The sequence below is a fragment of the Strigops habroptila genome, chromosome 9 (genome assembly GCF_004027225.2).
Source record: "Strigops habroptila isolate Jane chromosome 9, bStrHab1.2.pri, whole genome shotgun sequence".
NCBI classification, from domain to species: Eukaryota; Metazoa; Chordata; class Aves; order Psittaciformes; family Psittacidae; genus Strigops; species Strigops habroptila.
The window spans coordinates 14369251-14396465 of record NC_044285.2 but is presented as its reverse complement, the minus strand read 5'-3'; the positions used below and the strand labels follow the sequence as shown (position 1 = coordinate 14396465).

Below are 27215 nucleotides of genomic sequence, written 5' to 3'. Positions count from 1 at the left end.
GATAGTGGGTGGCTGAATAGAAATTGAATTAATTTTTACTATGCATGTATAGCCACAACAAACTTTTTCCAGATTAGAGTTAGAAATTTTTATGGTGTTTAACATAAACAGTAGAGTTTTCATGAGAGCAGTTGTAGGACTTTGGGGTTAGAAAGGGCAACACAAAGTATTTTACAATTTGCCATCTGGATTGATGGTGATATCAGTAGATGCAAGTATTAATTCCCTTTAGGGCTGCACAATGACTAATGGTTGGTGGTTTCCTTATGTAACATCTGTTATTTTGATGGAATAATTTTACTTCCAAATGCTGCAAAAAAAGTTCAGTAAGCTCTTTTAATGGGTAGACATGTTCATGTCATTGTTCCTTTGGAAGTTAAGGTCATTGAACTTTTATACATGCATTCTTCAAGGGAAGCTGAAGTAGCAGAATGTAAAACTGAAAAATGGACTATTCCTTCAAAGGGCATAGTCTGCAATTTAAAATGAACAGGTTTTTGCTAACGTTAGACCCATAATATTGGAAAAAAAACAAGTTTCATATAATTACAAACATTAAATTTGCTATTAATCATTAAAGATTTTTATATCCTAAGTGGAAGTGTTGGTAATTTGTCTTAAGCAGATTGAAATTGTCGTATATTGCTAGACTTTAAAAGAGTTTACTCTTGTGAGTTTTGTAGTTCTTGATAATTATGGCATTTCTTCCCTTGCAGTTTACCTTTTTGAGTGTAAGAATCAATGTTTGATACGGGCGAAGAGGTTTTTCTTCTGTTCTCGTATGCAGAATACTTTCAAGTAGGCCTTTCTTGCACTATCATGAAAAGTAGTTCACAGAAAGAATCCTTCATTTAATGATACTGGGTTCACTTTAAAAATATTTTTCAGGCATTATTTTCTACTCAGCATTATATTGTAAGCTATTGGTGCTGTAGTCCCTGTGTGTTCTAGAGCAAGTCATTAAAAATGAGCTGTTCATTTGTTTCTCTGAATTTCTCTAGAGTTGACTTTCAGCCATATTAATTTTTGCTGTAACTTTGTAGCTGTATTCTATAGTTCTCCAACTTCAGGATTTCTTTTTCAAGGCATATTTTACGCCTTTAAATGTTTCTAGTGAACAAAATAAATATGTAGTGTCTCTTCTAGTGGAAGTTTTCTGGACCTTTATTCAGAAAAGCACAAAATGATTTATCAGTTAATCCCCTACCTTCTTCAAAAGATCTATGGTTGAACACATAGGTCATGTTGAATCTATGTGAAATAATGTTCCATTAAGGTAGTATGCAGCACTAGTATCAGTTCCTTTCTTCTGCCTTTTTTTTTTTTTCTTTTTTCTTTTTTAAGCAACTGCATGATATTAGAAGCTTGAGCTCAAGAGACTATTCTCCTTGCTCTTCCCCCTCCCCTAATTCCAAGGTCACCACTTTGAGAACTACATTTCTTATGTGTGACCTACATTTAATAGTTCCTCTGGCTGTGCTGAAATGAAGCACATTCAAAATAGAACAGTTTTTGAAATCTAACAGTAGTGGGTTGTGCAACCAACCTATCCTTGTGCTGCTCCACCAATAAGTGTGACCTGCCAGTGTCTAGACTTCTCAATCAGAATAGGTTCCTGCTACAGATAGGTGGACATACTAATGAGGAAAAGGTGGTAGCTTCAAGTAGTAACATATCATTAAGTTTCTTATAGTCTTTTGATTGTCAGCTGCCCAGTGTCATTCTTCGATAACCGTCCTTCATAATTCAATTCAGTCCTGAGTGCTTTGTACAAAGAAAGCTCCTGGAAGCCTGCCAATTTTGAATGGAGGTACTTTCAGATAAAGCTGTAATGTTCTAATTACAGATATGTTCTTGCTACTTTAGTAGTTTTGAGCAGAGCTAAAGTTATACTTGTTTCAGAGCTTGTCTTTGAGACACTGGTGGTGGCGAAGTGTGAACAGCTGACACATTTTGTTGTTGCCTTTCCTAATTTCCCTTTATTTCAAGACAATTTGCAACCATGAAAAATGCAATAGATTGCTTAGTCTCAGAACATGTTTCAGATACATTGCATGTTTCTTGTAATAGGATTTCTTTTTAAGCTTTGAAAGGTGACTTCTGTCAGTCAGCTTGCTTAACTCCGTTACCTCTTTATTACTTTATGAACACTTATTCCTTAGATTTTTTGAAATTGAGAAATCTTCCAGAGTAAGCTTTTTAGAAAAAGAATCCTGTACCTCTTGCATGTGATACATCATTTACAGTGAATGTTAAAATGCAAGGTTTGCACCTGTTTTCACTATTATTTAAAGGTTTATGAACCACATGAAACATCACTTGGAACTTGAGAAACAAAGCAGTGAAAGTTGGGAAAGCCACACCACCTGCCAGCACTGTTACCGTCAGTTTCCCACACCGTTCCAGCTGCAGTGCCACATTGAAAGTACACACACCCCTTACGAATCATCTAGTAAGTTGGATTGTGTCACATTAAATCTTTTTGTGATCTAAAATTTTTAGATATTATCTGACTTTTACTCTCCTGGTTTGTAACTTCAGACTAAAGCTATTGTATTTTAAGAGTAATAATCTTGATTTATTGTAGGAGCTGAGTACTCATTCATTTTATGTAAGATCAATGTGTGTGGAAAAAAATATTTTTAAAAAGCTTTTTGGTTTGTTTTGGTTTTGTTTTTAGTTGAAAGCTTGACTGCAAGAATTCACATTGTTTAAGGGCCTATGCACTCCTGGCTTTCTGAAAGTGTACAGGGAATTTCTTCTGAATTATAGAATAATAGGTTGCTTTACTTTTATAGATACTTACAGTTCACATATACATAGTATTAAAATTTATCTCCTTGTGTCCCCCAATGAATTTTTACCTCTTTGTTTTCTTTCACCTTTCTAGCTATTTGTAAAATCTGTGAGTTATCCTTTGAAACAGAGCAAGTTCTTCTGCAACACATGAAGGACAATCATAAGCCAGGTGAAATGCCGTATGTTTGCCAGGTATCTCAAGAGTGACTGTTTTGTATTTAGATTAAACACCCTCCTACCCTCCTACCATCTTTACTATCAATAAACTTTTAACAAGAAAGTCAACCTTTTTGTTTTAGGTATGCAACTACAGATCCTCAGCTTTTTCAGATGTAGAAACACATTTTAGAACAGTTCATGAAAATACAAAACATTTGCTATGTCCATTTTGCCTCAAAGTAATTAAAATTGGAGCACCATATATGCATCACTACATGAGGCATCAGGTAAGCAGATATTTTCAATCCTTGATGGTAGAAAAATGCTAAATATACATAATGAATCTGTTTCTGGGGTAAAAAAAGAAAGATGTAACTGGTTTGTGTAGTTGTTGCTGGATAAGAATAGTTAATAGAAAGTCTTTAAGGGAATTGTTAGACTTGCTCATGTTTGTGTGTGACAGCAGCTGGTTAAAAAAAAAAACAACTGAATATCCTTGAAAAAGTATTTCTGCTATTTGGTTTCTTCATTAAGTTGTAGTCATGTGTTCTGCTTCTCTTGATGTTAATAGCAAACCTTTCACTAGTTCAAGTACACAAATAGATAATGAAGTACCGTGTCTTCTTGTAACTGATTACCCGATTCCTTGTCCTCTTAGTAATGATACTGCCTTGCATTTTCATGTATTTAAATTAATATTATTAAATACTGTTTAATAATATTAATCAAATTAATACTATTAAATTAATATAATTCAAGTAATTAAAGAGAGGATAATATTCTCTCTTCATTCATACACAGTAGGAATATGGCTTTGTGCAATATCAATTTTTCTGGTTGATGTTGTAGAAACTGGATGACAGTTGCCTGAGACCAGCTAGGGTTGGAGTTTGTTTATTTATCACTACATTCATGCTTTCTATATGTCTTCTATTTTTAAAAGAAAAAAGGAATATACCGTTGCACTAAGTGCAGACTGCAATTTTTGACATGCAAAGAAAAAATGGATCACAAGACTCAGCATCACCGAACATTTAGGAAACCCAAACAGTTAGAAGGATTACCTCCTGGAACAAAGGTAAATCTTCATACAGGAGAATTAGAGGGGACGGGGGGGAAAAAACCCCAAACAAACAAAAAACAAATCACATTTTGGTAGCAAAAGTCATGGAATAGAAAAAAGGGCTTTTCTCTTTTCTTCTTTCTTTTCTAAACCAAAGGTTTTTTTACTTTATTTTTTTCTTTTTTTGCCACCTCCATATCTAGAACTATAAAAAATATTCCTGTTGCAAGAACTGCCATTCACACTTTATGGCTTCCTCCTGGTGATCTGTGGTGTTGCTTTCTGTCCCATTCATCTGTACATGGGTATTCCAGTAGTTCAGTCAGTGCTACTTTCTTGAGCTGTTGGTTCATTTGCCCCCCTCCCACTTACCCTTTCTTGTGCTAAGGCGCAAAGGAGATAGTCTGGGTGTGATCTGAGGGGTCCGCATCATTTCTTGTAGAAGATTTTTCAACCCGTGGAAGGTGGTAGCAAAAAAATCATAGAGTGCAAGACCTACTTCTCTGTAAGCAATATGTGCTTAAAATTTGAGTTCACCATGTCTTTTCTAGCTCCAGCATTTGAAGAGGGGGGGAAAAAAACACACCACAATTTTCTGCTAAGCATTTTATGAAGTAAATTTGGGTCCCCCGAGAATGCTTAGGTGATCTTTAAATCGTTCTTCCATTTCTCAAGAAGGAACCACTTAGACTAGGGTTTTCCTATAGATTTCAGGACTTTTTTCCTACAGTTTTTTAATGAAATGTGAAGATATATGTCCTTTCACTTGAATGGCAGAAGAAAATTACATTTTAATCTGATCAGCTCTTCACAGTTCATTTGCTGTAGAATCAGGAAGAGAAAATGACTGAAATTGATGGCGATTGTGTTGCTTGGCCTAATGTAGAGCACTGACAATACCTCAATTTTCTAAAGATTTCAGGGTCTTCACCATCTAAGAAAAGCTTAGATTATTTTTAAAATTTTAGTGTTAGTAGACACCTGGGACCAGGTTTAGAAGATGAGGTCCTTCTAAACTATGAGTATAGGCAAGAATTAGCTCTTGGGGATCTAAGATGAGGAACAAAAATATCTGAAGGAAGTAGATACGCTAATGAAGAGGCAGGAAGACACAGGGCTTTTATTAAAGCTGGTCAAAGTACTGCGTACAGTTCTGCTGCCCCCACCATAAGAAGGACATGGAACTTGGAGCAAGTCCAGAGGAGGGGCACAAGGATGATAGGCCTGGAGGGGGCTGGAGCACCTCCCACACAAAGACAGTCTAAGAAAGTTGGGGCTGTTGAGCCTGGAGAAGAGAAGCTGCATGGAAACCTCATAGCAGCCTTCCACTATCTAAAGGGGGCCTACAGAGGTGCTGGAGAGGGACTCTTCATCGAGGACTATAGTGACAAGACAAGGGGTAATGGCTCAAACTTAAACAGAGGAGATTTAGGTTAGATATAAGGAAGAAACTATTTATTGTGAGTGGTGAGGCCCTGGCACAGGTTGCTCAGGGAAGCTGTGGGTGCCCCATCCCTGACAGTGTTCAAGGCCAGGTAAGACAGGGCTTTGAGCAACCTGGTCTAGTGGGAGGTGTCTCTGCCCATGGCAGAGAGGTTGGAACTAGATGATTGCAAGGTCCTTTCCAACCCAAACCGTTTTAAGTACAGGCACTGACAGAACTGTTTGATACTCTTCTTAGTAGGGCTAATTGGGCTGATCCCTCTTTCTTTTCTTTTAAACAAAACATTATTGTTTTGTTTAAGAAAGCAGGATGTAGCCAGGTACAGGTCTGAACAGAGAGCGGTGTGTTTTGTCATGGCTATCTCCTACCAAAACAAGAGCTTTTTAAGCATCCAGTAGACTATTGAGGCTGGGTTTACTCTAGTCAACAGCATTTCATAATTTTCAAAGCAGTCTTTACTGTGGAGCGTTTCTTATGCTCTAATTTTTGTCCTAAAGTGGCTTAAACATTGAGACAAATAGAAATGAGAACTTAGCTTAAATCTAAATAGAAAATGTTTTCATTTCATACTTGTAGGTGACTATTCGAGCATCTGTTGGATCTCTTCTATCAGGAGCATCAGCTACATCCTCTGTTAGTACAAGTACTTCCACATTTCAGTTATCACCTAAAGCTAAAAATACCACTAAAAATCATAACAAATCTAATACAAATAGGTCAAAAGCAAAATCAAAACCAGCTACATCAAAGAAGCAAAATGCATGGACCAACAGCAGAAAAAAAAAAGAAGTTACAAATACAGCATTGCATAATCTGAGGTAATATATTGGCATTAAAAATATCTTTATACTTTGAATATAAATAACCCATCATTTCAATGTCTCTTCCAATAACTTCTAATTGATAACTTATACTGCAGTAGAGAAGATTTCAGTTTTGTAGAAAAAGCTACTGGTATTGTGATTATAATTCTGAATCTTCATTCACCAGTTTTGTTGGTGGTAGACTACTTTATGATGCAAAGACATATGTTCTGGAAACTTTCCTGTCCTAAATTTAGGGGTTTTTTTTCTGCACAGAGCCACAGAGTCTTGAAATACTGACTCATGAGGCAGATTTATGTTTAAAAGTGACCTGAGGATGGGAATACATCTGCCTGCCTGGGTGTTCTTTCCAAGTTTTCTTATGGAGGGAAAAGTATTTTCCTCCTTCAATTTTTTAAGGGGTTTATTTGAACGTGTTATTTGAAAGGTTAAGTCTTGTCTGTCCTAGGAGATACCTTAATGCTATTGGGAATGCTGTCTTTATATTTAGAATGTACTGGGTTTTGCTATCCTTGTGTTAATAATTTAATGGGTGTTTTATGGACTAGAATATAACTTCATTGGCTAAGATGAGTTAGCAGTTTTCTTTGTTAAAGATTGTAGATGTCTCCCTTCCGGTAAGGTGCTGATGCTCCCAGTGTGTAGCTCTCTGAGACATCCAGAAATGTCCAGCAAAACTGGGGAAGAGGAGGATTACATTCTTGCTTTGTAGATATTTCAAAGCAAAGTGGGGAATATCGGGGGCGACAGGAAAACCAACGGCTTTTTCTGTGTGTCGTGGTGGATGAAGAATTTCTTTGAAATCTTTCTCAAATACATAGAGACAACAGCAGCAGCTGAAGTTGGAGGTTCTTAACTACTGCGGTATCTTCTTGGCCAGGAGTTGCCAATAACAGATGCTTACATTAACTTTCACTTTTTTTATGAAGGTCATAATGACAGAATGACAGCATAAATTGAGGAAGGAGGGAAACAAAAAAGTTTTCTTTGTGTGCCACCATAACCTTTAATCAGTATTACATTTTAAGTTAAGTTCCTCAAGGAGGAAGCAGGGAAGCTTGCTACTAACTTAAAGCAGTAAGTTTGGAATAGTTATCTTGTCTTAAAATGTTGATATTAATAGTTAACTCTTTCATATTACTATTAGGTATCTTTCAGGAGTTCACAAATGCATTGAATGTTACTCAGAAGTAAAAGATTTTGCAAGCCATTTTCCTGCTTATGTCCACTGTAGCTTATGCAGATACAACACTAGCTGTAGCAAAGCCTATGTGAATCACATGATGAGGTAAGAACTCTTCAAAAATTTCATTGGGTTATCAAATAATTCCTAAATTCGTATAAGGTTTCTTAAGTGTTTCTGTTAGCTGAATTTTGAACTGGATCACATGACTGGCAGGGAAATGTGTAAAGTTAGATTTTTGCTTTGTAATGAGAGCCTAAACACCATGTTCTTGTTTTGCCTTAAAATTCCAGTGGTTCAGGAAGTGTTCTGTCTTTGCTTCAGTTCCTGTGAGATCTTCCATAGTGATTTCAGCCAGCCTTAGCAAATAGTGACTAATTGTTGCAAGTTCTCCGGGTTTCAGATGGAATGCCTTAACTGCTTTTGCAAGTGTTGAATGCATACAGCCACAGATATTGCTAATGAGATCTGTGCTCTATGATGTAAAGGATGTCTCAAATAGCATGCTCAAGTGGATAGCTTTTCTTAGACTACTTCTGGTCAACTGTTAAAATAACATCTCATTTTGCAGGAGTTTTGTCACTGATTGTAAGGCACTGTAGGGTTTTAGTGATGACAGCTTTAAAAAGCCTGTTAAGAAAACAAATGCATTTGTTTTCAGAGCAATAGAATTATACTATTCAATAATTAACACATAGCAGTAACAGTAAAACAAAACTTTAAAAATCTCCTTGTTTATCTTGCACCCTAAACAAGCCAAATATATTGCATGAAAATATAGAATGCAGTTGCCTTTTTAAATATATGTATGTATAAAATGCCTTGGCATTTTTGAATGCTAGAATTCTTGAATTTATGACCCAAGTCTTTAGAAGTTTTTGTATGCTTTATATGTTGACCTAATTATATTAATTTCAATGCTTATGTAAGACCTGGGCTGAAGTAGTTTGCTTGATTTTATGCATATAAACCATTGGTTGCATGCTTAAAAAAATAATAAAAATTGATGTGCTTAATTCTGATTGTACAAGAGTTTTACTCCAGAAAAGGGGGAAGAAATCCAAGGTAAACTGTTCCTACTGTTGCCCATGTTCTGGGTATTGTGAAATTCAACCATGCAGTAAAATAGGCAGTCTTTTGTCTTTGCCTCCTCGACACACTAATGCTCTCCCTGCTTTGACCCGTTGCAGCGTCTATCATAACCTTTTTTGGTGTGTGTAAGAAACAAGGGATGGTGAGGAGGAAGGTTGTTAGAGGGAGGGTGTTTCTGCAGTAGCAGCCCCTGTACTCAGCTGCTTGCTTTTTGTTTCATATGGGAGTACGGTGTTGGCACATACTTAACCTGTGTAAGAGAACTTAGAAGTTGTCTGAGAATTTAATTTATCTCATTTTAAGCCATTTCTTTAGGAAGCGTGAGTTCAGCAAAGATTCACTTCTGTGAAGCACTGTATAGCTATAGCCATGGTGCTTCAAGAGCTAAACTGCTGATGGAAGCAATGTAACTAGGTTCTTGCAGGACTGTGTTGACAAAGTTAAGCCTTGCTCCTGTTATTTATAAGAGAGTCAACATCCTAAGCTAGAACCGAGATTCACAATTCTGTAAGCTTTCAGCAATTTAATGTTTTAGGATAATACAGGTCAGTAATCAAACCTTCTATTTTCATGCCTTGTCATAAGTAACGTACAGTGTAGGGAGTAATGTACTCAACAAAACCAGTTTTAAGTGGTAATGTTTTCATATATTTAGTTTTCACAGTGCTCGTCCAAGTAAAAGATTTTGGATCTATAAGAAGCATTCAGAAGATCTCCGGTAATTCAGCTTTTTTCAGTTACAGATCATTATGGTTTTACTTTCTGATAGTGAACCGATTTGTTAAATGAGATTAGAGCCTCTTGAATTTCTGGACTTCCACAATTTAGGAAGAGCAGGGAAATAAAAGCATTAGCTCTTCCACTAGCAGTGTTCTGTGCAGTGTCAACTATTTGTTATATATCCACATTCAGTAACTTCTATAACTCTGAGCAGTTTTTAAAAATATTTGTTTCTTTATTTTCTGGTTATCTGTAATATGCAAAATGGGGAGGGGGCAAGGGAAACAAAAGAATGAACAAACAATACCCACCAAACCCAAGAAACTCATGCTTTACAGATTTTGTCAAAAGTGTTCTTTGTGCTATGTCCAGCATGGAGATGCTCTGGTCATTCATAGGGATTACCAGGTGCTAGCTGCAGTATGAAAAGTAAGAACAGGTTTTTGAGAGTAATCTCATCTTAAGTTAGAGGAAATGTTATTTTATTTTATTTTTTTATAGTCTGTCCAGTTGCTGTAAGTTAAGAAAACTGTTTCCACAACTTTGTTGTATTTATACTTCCTTTTTACTTTCTGTTCTCTAGAGGTGTGACTGTAGTGTGTCTTAACTGTGATTTCCTGACTGATGTTTCTGGCTTAGATAGCATGGCCACACATCTGAGTGAAAGCCACACTCATACTTGTCAAGTTGTTATAGAGAAAGGTGAGTACATATAGTGTCTTTTTTATATAATATACATATACAAGTACCTACATGCGGATCTTTGTGTTATTGCAGTCCTTTTTTCAGTTGTGTTATTGTTATTTCTGTGTACTTGGATTTAAAAGTTCCACATTTTTAAATATTTTTAATAAAATCCTTTATTTTTATTTTCAGTTTCTGTAGATATCCCAACTGCTGAACAAGTATCTGAGTAAGTTTTGTTTTACTGCTCAATGTTTATTTCTATTACTTTAGTGACAGATGGCCAAAATTTGCACTTTGAACTTGGATTTTTCTTTGAATTTCATAGAATTTTGAATGTATGGGTAAACATAGACCTTTACTAGTACTTATTGCTCTTACCATGTCCACAATTACAAGAATGAGGAGATAAAATGATTACTGCAGCCAAAATCAAAAGCAGGTTTTTGTTCAGTTTGGCCGAAGAGACATAAATGATTCTTGCAGTATTAGAATTTGTCAATCACAACTTTTAAGTGTTAGAGATAGTGAGACTGTTAATTCAACTTGCTTTTAATACTAGCTTTAGTATTTAGTTCTAAAGGAGTGTTTTATGTTCTTACTTAATCAATAAGAATATAAAAATGTGACTTTTATTGAAGTAGGACAAATTCTTAATCTGCTACAAATATTAAGAAAATATTTTCAAAGTTGTTGTTTATATGACACAGGAATACTGTTTTGTACTAACTTTTCAGTTCTGTTAAGGATTTGAAAAACAAACCTGCAGAATTGTGGAAGTCATGTTGAAGAGTTTGCTTGGGATTTTTTTAACCATAGAAGAATCAGACATTCCAAGCCATCCCTGATTATCCTGGAACAGTACCTGTGGCTTTACAATGTAGTTTGTGATCCTACTTATGCCTTAATCAAAGGGTCAGAGGTGCACCAGTCGAATCAAACATTTGAGTTTTCTATAAACAGTTTCAGAACACAGGAACATAAAGGTCAGTTAGACTGTAAAGAAATAAGTTTTAAAAGGTGGAAGAAAATAGTTTAGTCCTGATTCAACAAAGTGTCATTGAGTCTACCTAGCCTATAGCAGGATTCTAAAAGGAGTTAGATACTCATGCATAACAAGAACTCTTTCAACAATCCTTAGGCCTCTAAGCATAAATCAGCCTTCAGTGAGTGTTGGAAATATCCCCAGTAGGTTATTACATAACTGTGAAGTATTTTCTTCATTAGTTTCCATAAAGTGGCTAGTAAGAGAGTGTACTGGAGTAATGTCATCTGACCCAAACATAGAAATACTTTTCTTTGGTTATGAGTAATAGCATCAGATACAGTTGAATAAAACTGGTAGTCTGATGGGATGACTAATAGACATTATTAAAAAGAATTGAAGATACTTTGGCAGGAAGGCAGTTAGTTTGGGAAAGCATTCCAAAAAGCCATTTAATAAAAATAAAATTTCTGATTTTGGAGCACAGAATATTGGAATTGGACAAAACACTGGAGGGAGTCATCTAGGAGGGCGAGCTATATTCCCTTAATTAATCCAGGGTGGCTTGTGTTCTTGAACAGTTTAGATTTCAGTGAAACTCGAACAATAGAAAAATAAAGTGTTGAGCTGTGGTAGCTGTGAAAACCTTAGCTTTTCTACTTGGAGCTGGCATTAGGTGTTGGGAATTAGTACTTGCTGAACTGTCTGCAAGGAAAAGTTATAGCTGTATTTAACGGTGGGGGAAGAGGTACAGTTGTCAGTACGCACGAGGGTCTTGCTGTCTTGAGTATATTATAGAGATGTCATATAAAAATAAGGATGTTGGATTACAAAGTACGTATTACTTAGAAACAGATGGGTAAGCGCTGAGAAGATGTGAGGTGGAGTCAAGAATATGTGCAGGTTTCTTTCTGCAAGCTGTTAGATTAGGACAGATGCAGTTAGCCATTGTTTTTGAGAGCTCTGATGTTGGCATAAGATTAGTTGCTGGTACTACATGAGATGATATAATATGTGATGATGCTTTTTGAAACTGTCACGCTCTCAGACTTTATTAATTTCAGTAGATCTTGTCCTGTTCCATGTACTAATTCTCTAATACTTTGGACAAGAATATATCATTGCTAAACCTAAAAGCATTGAATATACCTGTGTAGCATATTTTTTTAAAAATCATTATTTGCAGTACAGAGTACACACAGAAATGTGCATCTTTTTGCGGGATGGTTCTTCATAGTACTCTGTGGTTTGCTTTGGAAGAAGAGGAACTTGGAGGCAGTATTCATAACTTTTGCTGTGTAGTTTCTCCGTGATCTGTGAACATTTCTTTCCATTCTTTGACCTATAATTCAATGAGATATGACTTGTTCATGGGGCTCTTCAGAATTACTTCATCGTCAGAAAGAATGACTTAACAGTCTTGAAAACTTTTGGATCTTCTCTTGCATCTCTCAGATGGTATCTTTTGATATCTTTTATTATGTATCAGACTGTATGTGTTGTAAAACTCATCTTTATTGCTAATAACAAGACGTGTTCTGTGACCGCTGTGTAGTGTTGATGAGACTGTCTTTGGACCAGAATCCTGCCGTGAATAATACAGATAACCTAACTGGAGATGCTCCAGTAGGAATTGCTATTTAAGTTGTTACTCTGCATAAAGTTGCCTTGTTTGTTTAGTGATCCACCTTGTGCTGAGGGAATAAGGCTTAATAACTATGCCAATACTCTTCTAATGCTCAACTCTCTGCTTTGCGCAACAATTAACATTTTTGAATGAACTGACAGCAGACATTTTTGTTGCAGGGGAGTTGAAAGTGAGCAGGTATCCTATACTGCCTTGGCTCACTGATACATCATTGTGGACCAGAAAATTGAACCCAGTCCAGCTTGGGATTATTTTGGTATGTAAGCGAACAAGGATCTGACCAGACCTTTTCCTTTTTCTTCATGCATTGAAGCTGTGGTATTCTCTTCTTGCATCTTGTAGGCAGCAGGTCTGGTCTTTTGTCCCAGTATTTTAGTCTGGCAAAGGCCCTTCTGTGATAACGTTCTTTGCAGCATTGACTTGCAGCTTTTTGGGGGCTATACACCTTTGAAGAGAGGCTTACCAGGAGTTTCACTTATGTGATACAGTGGTTTTCTGCTGCTCATTTGCAGTGTTTCTTTGCTGCTCAAGTCTGTTGTTACCATCCCGAGCTAGAGTAGTGTGTAAATGATAATGTATATGTGTTGACATCAAAGACCATTTTGTTCTGAACTTGATCCTAGCTTCTGAAACTAACGGGCTTTGTCATTCTCTTTGGATGTTCACTAAAACATACAAGTCCTGATCTATAATTCAAGTAAGTTGCATTTTTGTCTGCCAATGACTTTACAGTATATAGTGGCAAAATATACTTTGAATGACTTCTGTCGCATGTAACTGCATAAACTGAATCTTGGCCAAAGGATTTTGTTAGCTGCTTTGCTCTGGTAGCTAAGCTTCTTTTTGCTCCTAAATACTGTAGGAGGAAAGCATGTTATGGAGGCAGATACATCTATTGAGCCTTGATTCTGAGGGTGGAGCAGCTACAGTTCATTCACACCCTGTTCTTTTGGTATCATCTCTCATCCTCAAGGATACTCAAGCTGCTGAGACATCTGCTGCTTTTGATTTCACTGCTTCTGACTTCATCTTTAGTTCTAGATTATCTATGGCAAGTTTATCCATCAACAGGTTGTCTGGATATATGATAAGCTTTCCTTTTGTCATGATGAACATCTAACGTTCCTCCAAACTCAACCTCCCGATTACAGTGAATATGTGTCTTGGTTGAATCTCTCATTTACTAGCTTCCAAGCAACCTAATAGGTGGAGCTAATCTTAGTCTGAGATCAGTCACTGTTATAACCTCCTAGCTATAAGAGATTATTTTTAATGAATGCAAGCTGTTCTTGATTTGCAGCACTTTCTTTTTTGCATAATCAAATTCTCTGAGATTAATCCATTTTTACCAGTATTTTTGTCCTCTTCACTTTTAGTACTCAAACAGTAACAGTTTTGGTTACAGAGAGCTTCTGCAATCACTGTGGAATTGCTAATAATGGCAAGGATCCTGTCATCCATTGTCTTATGCATATTTTGTGATTGAGCATCTGCACGCTTACTCGGTACTCTAAAGTCTCGTTCTTTTTGCTACTTTTTTTTCCTTCTGACAGAAGCTATGTTCCATCTTGAATGCTGCTGTTCAATCATCAGTTACCTACTACAGGTTTTTCTTGCAGGACTTATTTCTGTTTTGACACAGCAGCATTCAAAAAAAGCATAGTGGGTTTGTGTTTTCATTGTGAACATGCTGTTGCATTTCAGAGGAAGCGGGATCTGTGATATTTCACTTATATTCAGGTTTCTGGCAACAACAAAACTGGAAAATGATTGCAGATTTTTGTGGCTTTCAGAAACGTTCTCTGAGAGTTTCCCAGAAACTACATTGGATTGACACTTTGATGGGAAGTTATGTGAATTATACTTCTTTTGAATGCTCATTTTGGATATTATCAATTGGTTCTTTTACAGCTTTGCTGCAGATTTTTTTCAGTTTCAGACTTGCAGTTCAAACATTTGTAAGCTACGTACAGATTTGTCAGCTTTGTGTAAATAGTTCGTGTAGAAACAATTGGCATCATGGTGTCCTGTTTCCATTTGTGTGAGGATCTCAGAAGTGTTACTCACGTGGAAAACACGTAACATAAAACCTGTGCTAAACCATGCAAGTAAACATGCATGTCTTGACATTAAGTATCCCTGATGGTCCCAACAACTACAAAATTGCGTGAATAATGAAACGTATTGGATTGTATCTGCAAGGACAGAGCATGAATATGCACAATATAACCAGTTTAGCTTATGCTCAAAGAATTAAGATTTCATTTATCTGTACCTTAACCTGTCTCTTCTTTGTTATTTTTAGGATGTTGAGCGTCACTGGATTATGGGTTCTTAAAAGACATGTAGTTGCAGGACAACCTTACTTGATTAGCGAATTATTTATTACCTTTGTTTGGAAAGTCTTTTGTCTTCTCTATTGACCGGACAAGAAAGGAAATGTTTGTTTCTGTTATTATTTTAAATGTTCGTAACTGCTCAGCTTTGCGTGTAATAACGCTTCACTACTCGCAATAACAATAGGAAGTTGTTACGTAGCTGTCTTCATTGCTAGCCATGCTTTCCTTTCCCATTCAGTCAGTAACAGTGTAAAACACCATAGTGTAGAAGCAGCTTTTTCTCTCTAACTGTGCAGTCACATGTACAGTAAGTGCCCATACAATCAGATATCTGGGGGAAAATTGTGCTTTATGAATCATTCTCTCTACTTAGAGTTGTATCTTTCAAAATGGGGAATTTCTGCTGAAAGCTGGAGTTCTCTTAAACAGAATAACCAACCAAAATCCTTTCCGTTTTTTTGGTTGTAAAATAGACTTATATTTATAATGCTGGGGTATGGTTCAGTAGAGTGGCTGGAAGCTACCTTGAGCCACTTAAATAACATGAAATTGTTTTCTAGAAATCTCTAAGGCTACAGTTATCCTAGAAAAGGTTACTTTTGGTAAGGAGTAGACAGAAAAAGGGATGTTTGGCAAAAGATTCCAGGTGAGTTCCAGTACTGCTTACCCAAAGAAGCTGTGGGAATAAGTCTCTGGTTGTAAGAAAACGACAGATCACTGGGATGACAGTTGCTCTTGGTTTGAGCTCAGTGCATGTGTGCATGCAAATATACGTAATTTTATTAATGTCAGAAATGAGAATACTTCCATCCATGCTTAAATTGTGCGTTTGAGAGTCTGCTTGTTTCACTGACTCCAAATATCTTCCACTAGTCCTGGGTGACTCCTTATATATAAAATATTAAGTTTCAGATCAGCTTGAATTTAGACTTTAAGGTATCTAAATTAATGTTCTTACTTACCTGGCTTTTATTCTGAGTCTCTGGTTTTATGGCACATCTGTTCTGTTTAGTATCTCAATCAAGCTGATTTTTTTTTGCTCAGCTTCTATGTTTTGTGGGCTTTTTTTTTTTTTCCCCATTGTTCTTACCTAAAAGTTTATTTTTATGTAGAATTAAGTATTTTTGGGGTTCTAGAGAGGTTTCAAAATACCTCAGAACTGTGGCCCAGCAGGCTGCACTTACCAGAAATGGTCACGATCTTTGTTTTATTTTCATAGCGTTGTTTCCAGAGGCACTGTAGCTCCACAGATGTAAGAAAGTATGTGCCTTTGTTGCTGTTTGAGAACTATGGGATTTAAGATTTCTTATCTGATGAAAGTGTTGGGTACATCACAAGGTGATAGCTTTCTATGATTTAGTATCCATTTATGAAACTTCTGCTAATTACAAATTAGAAGGAACTACTTTCTAAAACCTATTACTAAAACAGAACTAAGGTTGAGAATATGTGTCAGGAATCCAAGATAAAACCATATTAACAAAGATGTGGTTAGCACAAAATGTTGTAAGCCTTGTTCAGTTCCAAAAGAGCATGAACTAGCCAGTTTGATCGTTTTATAAGCTACAAAACATGTACACAGAAATCTGTTAGAATTTGATCATGTAAAATGTTTATAATGTATTTAAAACAGTCAACAGATGTTGGGTCCAATTCATACCCAATTATTTTGGTAGCAAAGCTTACATTTATTCAGATAAGAAGAGTATAATAGGATGTTTTGTCCTTGGATATACAATATATGATTTTTTTTTGTGTCGAAATTGGTCTGCTCTTTCACGAGTGTCTGTTTTTAGACAATTACTATTTCCAGTATACTTAAGTTCTTGCATAGAAATCATTAAAGCAGTGAAGCAAAGCTAAATATTTGGTGTTGCATCATCTTTTACTGGTATTGCTACTCATGATTAAATACTTTCGAGTATTTCAAATCCCTGACCCAAAAAAGATGTCATTTGATTTACCCTGATCATTTTTCTTGTTGTTAATGAGATGAACATTGTTACAGTGCTATCTAGCAATGTTATTCTAAAATAATCCCTCTTTTGAAGTTATTTTCACCATCTTCAATTGCAAATTAAGATCTAATAATTAAAATACTTATAAATGGTTGTTTATACTGCAGTCCTGGTGGTTCATTAGCTGCCTGCACATTAATATTAGAAGGTGTTTATGGTTTGCTGAAGCCATGTGCTAAAATTCTTTAAGAGGTCTGGGTTTTAGCACTGCTTTCTTGGATTGAATTAGGAAAATACATGTGGTAGATGTCAATCTAATATTAGTATACATTTTTCATAAAATTTAAGTTGGTAAAGCTGTTTCTTTTGTCAAATATTTTGTACTTTGTAGACAACTATTAAGACTTGCTGAGGTCGGGTATAATTTAATTTATGATTAATAACATTATTTAAATATAACAGAGGCAGCACCATACTTCAGCAGATTAAATTTGCTTTTAATGCAGCATCTACAAAGAAGATACAGGCATAAGCAATTTTGGGGGTTGTGTTCATTTTTTCTTTTTTTTTTTTTTTTTTTTTAAATAGGAAACCCTTGAAAGGTTAGATTTTATATTAGAACTGATGACTTAACAGATTTTGTAGGAGACATACTTGCTATCTCTTTGATAGCTTTTTCTTACATAAACACAGAAAATCAATGTTAGTAATGTTGTGATAAGCTGTTTGTTTAATATGGTTTTTAAAGGTCAATGAATTTAAGTAATTTATAGCTCATCTAATGTATGGTCTGTGTCTGTGAAGGTATTTTGAGGGAAGTATCTCCTCCAAAGAGCAGTTGGAAGTCAGCTGCAATGTTTTGCAGTTGTCCTAAAGTAATCTACAGCTGTGTTCTGGGTATTTGGGTTATGGTAGGCAATTAAAAGAAAACTGAGCTTGTTTTTGCAGAATGTTTTTGGTGGGTCATAGTGTGGCTTGATGCAATTAGTTTAGCATTTCAGATCTTTAATACCTCAGTCTTGGTGTAAAAGACCTTTAATCCTCATGTAGAATTGCAGGAAACACTAGAATAAAAGTACTGCTAACCATCTTAAGACTTGCTTCCTGATTTTCATGAGGTGAGGTAACTGGAAGACGTTACATGAAACAAGTTTATCTTATAATTTCTGCATACCAGATAAAACATTTTAAATTGCTGAAATGCTCTTCCAGAACTCTGAAGTACATCTAAGCTCAAAATAAGTAACAACTTGAAAAAATTATTTCAGATTGTCAAGTTGTTTTCTTACTGTAAGTTATCTTCACCCTTACCTCTATTTTAACCATACAATATTTTAAAACCTTGAATCTTAATTCATTATCCACTAGGTTAAAGACCGAAATCTCCATTAGAGAGAGAGAAGCTAAGTTGGAGGTAATATCTTTTCTTTTCTCCACACAGTCTAACAATATCTCTGAACTTCATAACTAGTTTGAATATCCAAGACAATTTTTCTTTAGCTATACAAAAACTACTGGGTCATGGTGTTCAGAAGACACGGATAGTGTAAAAATCTAGCTTTGTGCTTTGCTACAGACAGATGCAGCAGTGTTGGAGGGACGCCTTCGGTTTGTCTGCCACACCCAAAGATTTCCAGCATTCAGTTCAGTCCATTCTGGTCGATTTGTATGCCAGGCTCCAATGAAGCAATGGTTTAGCTGCTTTATTTATCTTCACCTTCAGGGAATCTGGAAAGTGACCTGAAATATAACCTGAGAATGGCGTAAATACTGACTCTGACCTGTAACTTTTGGGAGTTACTCTTTACCCTTCTTTAAAGAGGAAAATCTTCAGAAATGCCTCTTCAGGCCAGAAGTTTTATTTTTACGTGTACAAATTTTCCCCTGTTTTCTTCATATCAGAGAGTGAAATGATCTCACACTACATTTTGTTTTGTTTTGGGGTTTTTAATTTAAATATAATCTTTGGATTCTGATTTTGGAGGTGGTTTTTTTTTTTTTTTTCTGTAAGAAGTTGTCTTGCTGTTGCCCTTCAAAAAGGGCGATCTGTTACAGAAATCCCAGCTGGTAAGAGCATGGGAGAAGTCCTCAGATCTAGTAAAGATACTTCTTGTAACACTGCTTGCCTAAGTTGTTTTTTGGGTTTTTTTTAACAAGCAATAATTTTGTAGAAATGTGAGAAGACTGTTCATCTTCATTCAACAGCATTAAGGAAGATTCTCAAACATACACAGTAACACATTTTCTTTCCATAGACTCCATTACCACTTCAGATGTGTTTACTCTTAGTTTTTCTTTCCTTTTTTTTTTTTTCCCCCCATATTGTGTTTTAGCATTACAGAATATGTTGAATTTGCAGTTTTTGCTTCATAAAACTGTGTTCTGTAATAGTGGCTTTCATTTTAAAATTAAAAATATAGCATCCCCCTCCCTCCCTACAAAAAAACAAAAAAGAAACCAAACTAGCCCATGCACCCTAACCCTTTTTGCTGGAAAAGAGAGAATGCAGACAGAATAGGCTACTTGCGTGCTAGCTGTCTGAATTTACAGAACACCTGAACCAAGACCTTTCAGAACAGTGATGAGCTGCCCATTCAGTGTGGCCTGGGCCATGGGGTTGTTTTTCCAAGGTGCCATGGAATGTCTGTTGCTTTGCTGCAGCCAGATGCTTAACATTTTGGCAGTGTGTTGAAATACACAGCAAGAAGACAAAGGGTAGATGCCTAGGGTGCTAAAGAACCAAAAATATAAATAGATGAATTGGGTTGTTTAAAAACACAGCATTTAAAATTCAGAGGTAAGTCAAGAAATCTTCCTTTCCTGGTAGTTCCCAGGGGGTCAGCCAGGGCAGAGGAGGATGGTGAGAAGGGAAGGAGGTTTCCTAATAGGAAGTAGAGTGCAGTAATTTTTAAGTCAGAAGCATGGGTCGTGTGTATGGGCTTTATATGACAGAAATATAACAAGTATGATACAAGTATCACAAAGGGCATTTTAGAAGATAGAATGAGCTTAACTTTGCCATACAATTTTAAAATATTTGCTGCATAATTTGGCCTCATTGAAACAAAATATACCACCTTTGTGGGGAAAAAATTACTATGCTTAAAGTATGTAACACTGTTTACACAGTTTTGAATACTTCAGAGGTTGTGATAAAACCAAAGATGTAAAATGTTCATCTTTCCCTGTGTACACTGACATCTTTTTATTTTAAAACCAAAATTAACTTCAGACAGAATAAAAGTTCAATTTCTTAATTTTGTCACTTATGCACTTACAATTTCCTAAATGAGAATAAGATTATATAGACAAGGTGCCCTGTAGCATAGAAGACTGGTGTGGCTTTTTCCAAACAGCAGTTTTTAATCACTTGCTTTTCTCCTGTTCTAAAGATGAAGGGGGGGTGCGTGGGTTGCCTTGGTTCATGGTGTTTAGAGATAAAAAGGTATTTCATTGGGTGAGTTTTAAGAGAGACTCAAAAGTTTCTTCTGTGACAAGCATTTTAAGTCTTCCTTATACTTACACTTAGTCTAATAGCATCTATAGGACTAAACCACTGTGTAAAGCTTAGAAAATCACCTATCCTCAACCTTGTCTTTATTGCTTTTCCCTTTTTTATTTTTTCCTAGCAAAACCCAAGATTAGTTCAGATTTTTGTTCAGATTGTTAGAAGCGTATTTTTATAATATTACATATGAGTTAACAGTATTACTGGGGCAGTTGGGAAATTATTTTAAAATACAGTATAAAATGTTAGTTCTTGAGTATTCATGTAGGTTTTTAAAGCCCGTGTCATTTGCAGAAAGCATGCTTCACCAAATTCTTAGCAGTCAAATATGTGGAATTGTTGTGTAATGACTACAGGTCTACATCAAAACCACACAAATTTGTGGAATTTTTTATGTCAATCTGGGGAAATAGTTGGGATCTTGCACATTTCTTTTGGTGTACATTGTGGGCAGGTTCATACTTCATATAATTCATCCGAATTGTTATTCCAGATCCCACAGCCTGAAATGTCTTATTCCAGTTAGTGATTTTTCACAATTGTTGGTGCAAATTTAGCCTTTAAAAGCTTAGTCAAAACATAATTGTAGTTACTTGTTACACATGCACTTACAGTCAGAGCTTCCAGTTCATTTCCTCAAAGAGAAACTTAATTTGCATGCCTCTGGACTGCTCTGTAAACCAAACCAGCATTTGGGAACAATCAAGGAATGTGCCTTGAAACGATAGTTTTGTTTCATACCAAACAGTTAAGGTAAATGCAGCTGTAATGTAGGTTTTGTTATCTAGGAATACTTTTCCATCTCTTGGATTCAAAATTATGTCTTGTACTACTCCCTTGAAGTAGTCTTATTCTAAAAGCTGATTTCATATAGGCAATATGGCAGGTAGTTCATTAGTATAGCCAATATTTGATAGTCTGGCCACAGTTTGTATCATGCTTTAGAAAATGGGTTCATTGTCTTCATTAAACAAAAGTCAGATTTTCACATTTTCCAGTCTTTTTGATATCTGAATTTTTTGTTTTCTTACACTGGAACCAGTATTGTTGCATATAGAGTAATAAGAGTATGCTTTATCCCTAGTTTTGAATGGAAGGCTCTTGTTTTTCAGCTACTGACTTAGAGAATGATTTCTTGAAATGCTATATGATTTTTCTTTCTATTGTGGGATTTTAGAGCGTCACAGTTGCTAGGTTTTGCTTATCCATCTGCAGTTCTCAGCAAAGGTAAATTATTTTGTTGGAGAAATGTTCTATCTAATTGAACTGAACTGTTGTGGTTAGTGATCTAAAAGATCACTGTTCTTTGTGGATAATTTTTGCACAACAATTGTCATCAAAAAAATGTTCAATTTTATTTTTGTATTGTTTTATTGGTATTATGACTCACAGGAAGGAATGCTGATGAGAGACAGCTTTTCTTCTGCATGAGAAATGGAAATATATATATATATTTTATTTTTTTTTCTTCCTTCCCACTTCCTCCCTTCCTGTGGTTTGCCACAAATGAGTGAGAATGAGGGGCTGGGGTTGGATGAAGCTGGGATTTTGGTTACTAGAAGGTGAGGAAGGTTGTGATGGATTCTTTTTATATGTTAAGGGCAGATTTATCCTTTAAGAGTTTCTTGATGTGAATCTTGTACGTGTACATAAATGTAACCCATCTGGAGTTTCCAGTGTGGAAGCACTGCTCTGTGTGTGCAAATGAGGCATTAGTCATCTCTTTATTTAAACCCTTTCATTTTACTTTTTTTTTTTTTTTTTTTTTTTTTTGCATATGTGTTCAAAACTTCCTACATAAAGTGTAATTCTGTGCTTTTTAGCTCTGCAACTACACCTCACCCTCAAGCTGCTTGTGGAAGATAGTAGCTAAAGGTCATGTGTATATACACTCTTCCATAAAGAGTTGACTGGATTTTCATATGAAAACAGCTCTAAATATTTACTAGCATTTATACAGCTCTGTATAGCTTAAGTGTTTCCTTGGAATAGATGAGGTAATTAAGAACAGTTATGGCAAGACTACTTATGTGAAACACAGCTGATGGGTGGCTCTGAATGTTGGCTTTTGTGCTGGAACTGTCTTGAATTTCTTGAGATTTCCACCAAATATTGCCCTTCTTCCACCCCCCCAACCCCCCTTTTTTTTAAGTTTGAGAAAGAGAACAACTTAAATAGAAATTTTGTGTATTTGAGAATGTCAGCTACTGGTTTTGATAGGTCAATAAATGAGGGGAAAAAAAAAAAAGGTTCTGTTTGACGTAAGTAGCAAATATAGGTTGCAATTTGGCCTCTTGAGTGAATTCCTTATTATAAATGAAAAATTAGTGGAACAAGATGAAAAGATTCTTATGAATGACTGGTAAGATTTCATCACTAAAGGATATGCCAGCAATCTCTTATTCCTGTTCAGAATATTCTTCTGATTTAAATTCAAAGTAAGGAATGGAATATTCTTGGATTAGTTTATTTAAGTGAAAGTAAAACTTGAAAACAAATTTCTGTTTTTATGAATGTTCATAGTATGTAGCACCTCTTTCAGAATAATTATTTTCTGTAAAATAATTTGGCATATAGCCAAATCACGTGAGGTGTTTTAAATTCCTGGGTCAGTAGAACAACATATCTAGACTTTAAGCTTGAAAATGTATCATAAAAACATAGTAGCAGGGAAGTGGTTGTCCCTTTAAAGAGTCCTGAACTGTCTATTGCTTAGGTAATGTTAAAAGTGGTTTCAGGCGAAAATTATTTCAAACCATTTTAAGAAATAAAGTACAAATGCATTTTGATTAATGAGATGTGTGGTGATATTGTCTCTCTTACATCTTCTGTCTGCATGTCACTGTTCAGAGACTACTTTCAATTTAAGTTTTAAATTTTAAAAGGTAGTTTGGGAGACTTTGCTCCTAAATTCACTTCCTATATAGAATTTATATCTTAAATCAGACCAACTGTTGTTCTTCCATCTTCCTTCCCCCCTGCTTTCTTTTGTCTGTTACCATCATCATTTGAGCTACTTATTCTGAAAAAGTCTGAATGGGTTAGAAATTATAGTTAACTTCTACCAAATTTAAGTCTTTACAGCAAAACTTGAGTTCCATCATCGAAAGGGTGGGAGAACCTGGTGTTCCTATAACAAATGAAGAAAAATGTTAGAAACTAGTATGTAGGATTTTGACTACTGGAATATGAGCATGTGAGCAAATTGCATATAACAATATGACCAGGCTATTTTGTAGGTTTTGGCTGGGGTTTTTTTAGGTACACTTGGCATTTGAAATGTACAGTTCAGACTGTCTTTGGAACATTCTGATTATTTTCTTTTTCCTGGTCACTTTAAAGTACTGCAAGCATGTGCCTTTATTGAAATAATACAAGGTTTAAACAACCAGTTTGTATACAGAGTTGTTTAGATTTTATTATGCAATAAGATTCTCATTTTTTACTTGCATAATTAAATCCGGATCTGTATTTCCTTTTCATAATGAGTTTTACTCTGAAAGGTGAGACAGATTCACTTTTTCAGTAAATCCAAATTTGTAGTTGCTCAATTAAATTATAGATTTAAGTTAGTTTGGATTTTGACTGTTCGCTTTTTTCCTCACTTTACTCTCCTTAGTATTGGTCAGTATAAAGGTACAAACTGGCTGGCTTTTTCTTCATGTTTCTGGCTTTGCACATCAACAAAAGCTTCCAAATAGTTGTATCTGCATCTGTGTGTCCTCTGCTTGTGCAAGTAGAGAAACTTAACATTGTATTTTGGAAAATTCCATGTGTCACACAAAGGGGACAGCTTAACTTTCCTTTTTGGAGACAAAATGCAAGAGCTAGAGAGTAGTAGCTGACTGCTGTATACAAAGCTGAGTTTGTAAATAGGTAAGAAAAATGCAGCTGTTAGTTAAATTCAGCCCATCTTGCCGGGAAAATTTGTGCGAAATACCAAGTAGGAAATGTAGAATACTGCTTTCTCAGTGTCACTTCGTGGAGTACAGCCATGTGTTGCTTTATTTCATTTGTTGTTAAAAATAACTTGTTTTGGTTTTTTTCAGCAAACAAGAGCATGACTCTTCAGACGAAACAAAAGAATGCAAGAGAAGTCAAACTAAAAAAGCTGCATCAGTTGAAAAGAATGAAGAAAACTCATCATTGTCAAATACAGAAAATGTTCCTAGTTTGGAACTCCCTGACAACAGCTCAAAGAATTCTTTGCATGAGAAAGGAGCATGTTGTGATTCGTATAATAACAAACAATTAGTAGATGAGAAACAAAAATGTATTTGTGATGAAAGCGAGTTGAGAACTTGCCAAAGTTCAGATAATGTTATCTTGAATGAGCAGACTAAAGTACGTAGTTTGGATGAAACTACGCTTTCAGCAATGAACGCAAGGGACTTAAAACTAACATTAGGTGAAGACGTTAGTTTTGAGCAGTTCTTGAGAAAAAGAGATGAACCTGAATCCATTAGTTCAGACATTAGTGAACAAGGCAGTATTCATTTGGAGCCTTTGACTCCATCAGAGGTACTAGAGCATGAAGCTACTGAAATCCTTCAAAAAGGTAATGTTGCACCTTCAGCAAAGAAAGCTGGACAACTCTCTGAACAAACAGATGAGACTTCTAAAGAAAGCAATCCCACCAGAATGGAAACAACTGTAAACAAGACAGATGAAAATGAAGCAAGCTGAAATAATGTTAATTTTATTGTTTGTTTAAAACAATGGTAAGAACACCATGGACCATTCCTGATGAGTGTGCTCATTGTTTCTAATTACTAAAAACAAAAGGGGGTGGGGGAGAGGAGAGAGAGACACTAAAGGGAAGTCTTGCATGTGAAGATAGCGTGTATGTGTATGTGCAACTGATTTAGCTAAATTTACAAAAGGTGTTCAAATACATCTTCCTGTCTCTTGAATGTGCTATGAGATTGACAGTTGAAAGGAGGAATAAATTCTAATTTTATAGTTAACTAGCCTGGGATAAGGTAATTTGTTTGCCAAGAAAATATTTTTTTAAATCCTTCAGTGTGAATATCATGAAACAGTGGAATTTAGTATGAATTCACTTCTGATGCTGAAATGGAGCACACTTGCAATGATGGTTATTGGTCTGCTGATACTTCGGGTAAACCTAAACCTTTGGACTTGGTGTCACATTCCTGTCTGTAGAAGCATGTAAACAGAATTATATGAATCTGTGCACCTCTGTACAGGTGTAATCCTGCCAGGCTGTAAGCTTACCTTAATAAACTTTCAGTGAAAGTGAAATTATTACAATAAAAATATATATTTGTGGGGTTTTCAGTGTGCAGGCTGTGCAGAAATACCTAACATAATTGTATAAAGTAGAACATAATGCTGAAAGTACTGTAGCTGTTAGGCTTTTACCGTTGTTTATTATGATTTTTAGCCTTAGACCCATAGGAATGGTCTGTAAGTCACACCAAAGTACAGTTTAATGTAAAAATTGTTTTAAGCAAAAGTAAGGAAAACCCCAAACTGGAAACACCAACTGGCATGCATTCTGCCATTTTGCAGCTGCTACTGGCTAACTGTTACAAAAAGGACACAAGGGCATATAGAGTGAAATTGTACAGTTCAATTTCAGGACTTTTGTAGTCTAAATTGTGTACAGAAAGATGGCTGCTGGTTTTCATTTAGTTTCTTTTGGTTTTGTTTTTTTTTCCTTTGTCTTCTAGTTAGCAGCTAGATGTAGGAATGCATATGATTAACAGTAGCTTGCTCTTATGACTTCATTTCTCCATTTGAAACATTCAGAATGTGCTTTTGACTTACAGTTTTGTTTCTAATGAATGTTAAGTGTTTTGAACAGCTGTTAAAGCACTGCTGTAAATTATTACTTTTTGAGTAAATATTTGCAACAAAATTTTGTCTTTGTGCATAATTTTATGCTCAGCTTGAAACTTTGGGCAGAGTCTTCCCACCTTTTAAAAAAAAAAAAAAAAGTTTTAGTGACAGTTCCCCAAATCTATTTCATCTTAATATTGTGAATTTGAGGCTTATGGTGGGGTTTTTTGTTTGGGAGGGGGAAGGGTTGTTGTTTTAGCATTAAATGAGCAAGTGCCTATGCGTAAACACATTTTTGTAGCTGTGTGTTGTGGTAAGATGTGCTAACTTTTCCAGATTATATACAGATATTTTCTGGGCCATCAGCATGCAACTGAAGCCTGCTCTGTCTTCCTGGGTTAACTGGGCTCAGCTGCTAAAAGAGTCTAAGCAACAGTATTAAAATTTAGAGACCATCGCTGTTTACTGGAGTAGTTGGAGCCTCTGAATAAAACACATCAATCTCAACATCTCAAAAACCGCTTCATACTCTAAAGAACTACATGACTTAAATTTTGAATTGCATCTTAATTTTCATCCATGCAAGTTTGGAAGATTTTTTTAAAAAGAAAAATGGAACAGTTTACGTAGTCACAGCTTTTCAAGATCTGCCACTTGAAGAAGTTCAAATAACAAGATGTGAAAAACCTGAGAGCAACAAGTTGCAGTATTCTTTTGTTCTTAGTTGTTTGGGGATTTTATTTGTTTTAGTGATGAAGTTAGTAACTTGAGATGTGATTAACCAGTCTGATGTCTTCATGCTTGTACATGTGAAAGATTATAAAATACAGCATCACAATAAGGACAGTTTAAAGGACTTAATCCGGTATGGAACTTGGTGGTTATGTTACCGATGGAGTTCCTGAATGCGTTTGTGTTTAAATCCAGGGAAATCTCTATAGTATTTTTAATCTGATTAATGATCTTCCATGCAAATGATATATTTTGAATAGAGCTTTGCTATG

At 35.6% G+C, this 27215-nt stretch overlaps 1 protein-coding gene across 12 annotated transcripts in view; it reads left to right on the top strand.

Annotated features, from left to right (window-relative positions):
- The window catches only part of ZNF280D (zinc finger protein 280D), a 51173-nt gene extending 24220 nt beyond the window's left edge, over positions 1 to 26953 (top strand). For 9 of the 12 annotated variants that reach the window (XM_030496884.1, XM_030496882.2, XM_030496876.2 and 6 more), the window contains 10 exons: positions 2295 to 2452; positions 2891 to 2991; positions 3099 to 3245; positions 3902 to 4036; positions 6042 to 6283; positions 7437 to 7577; positions 9220 to 9282; positions 9868 to 9986; positions 10161 to 10197; positions 24456 to 25374. In XM_030496884.1, coding sequence (XP_030352744.1) covers positions 2295 to 2452; positions 2891 to 2991; positions 3099 to 3245; positions 3902 to 4036; positions 6042 to 6283; positions 7437 to 7577; positions 9220 to 9282; positions 9868 to 9986; positions 10161 to 10197; positions 24456 to 25092 — 1780 coding nt within the window. In that variant the 3' untranslated portion in view covers positions 25093 to 25374. Of the gene's footprint in view, positions 1 to 2294; positions 2453 to 2890; positions 2992 to 3098; positions 3246 to 3901; positions 4037 to 6041; positions 6284 to 7436; positions 7578 to 9219; positions 9283 to 9867; positions 9987 to 10160; positions 10198 to 12759; positions 12858 to 24455 lie in introns of all 12 variants that reach the window. The other 3 variants (XR_003993070.1, XM_030496875.1, XM_032920161.1) reach the window with 3 other exon arrangements.
- The last annotated feature ends 262 nt before the right edge of the window (positions 26954 to 27215 follow it).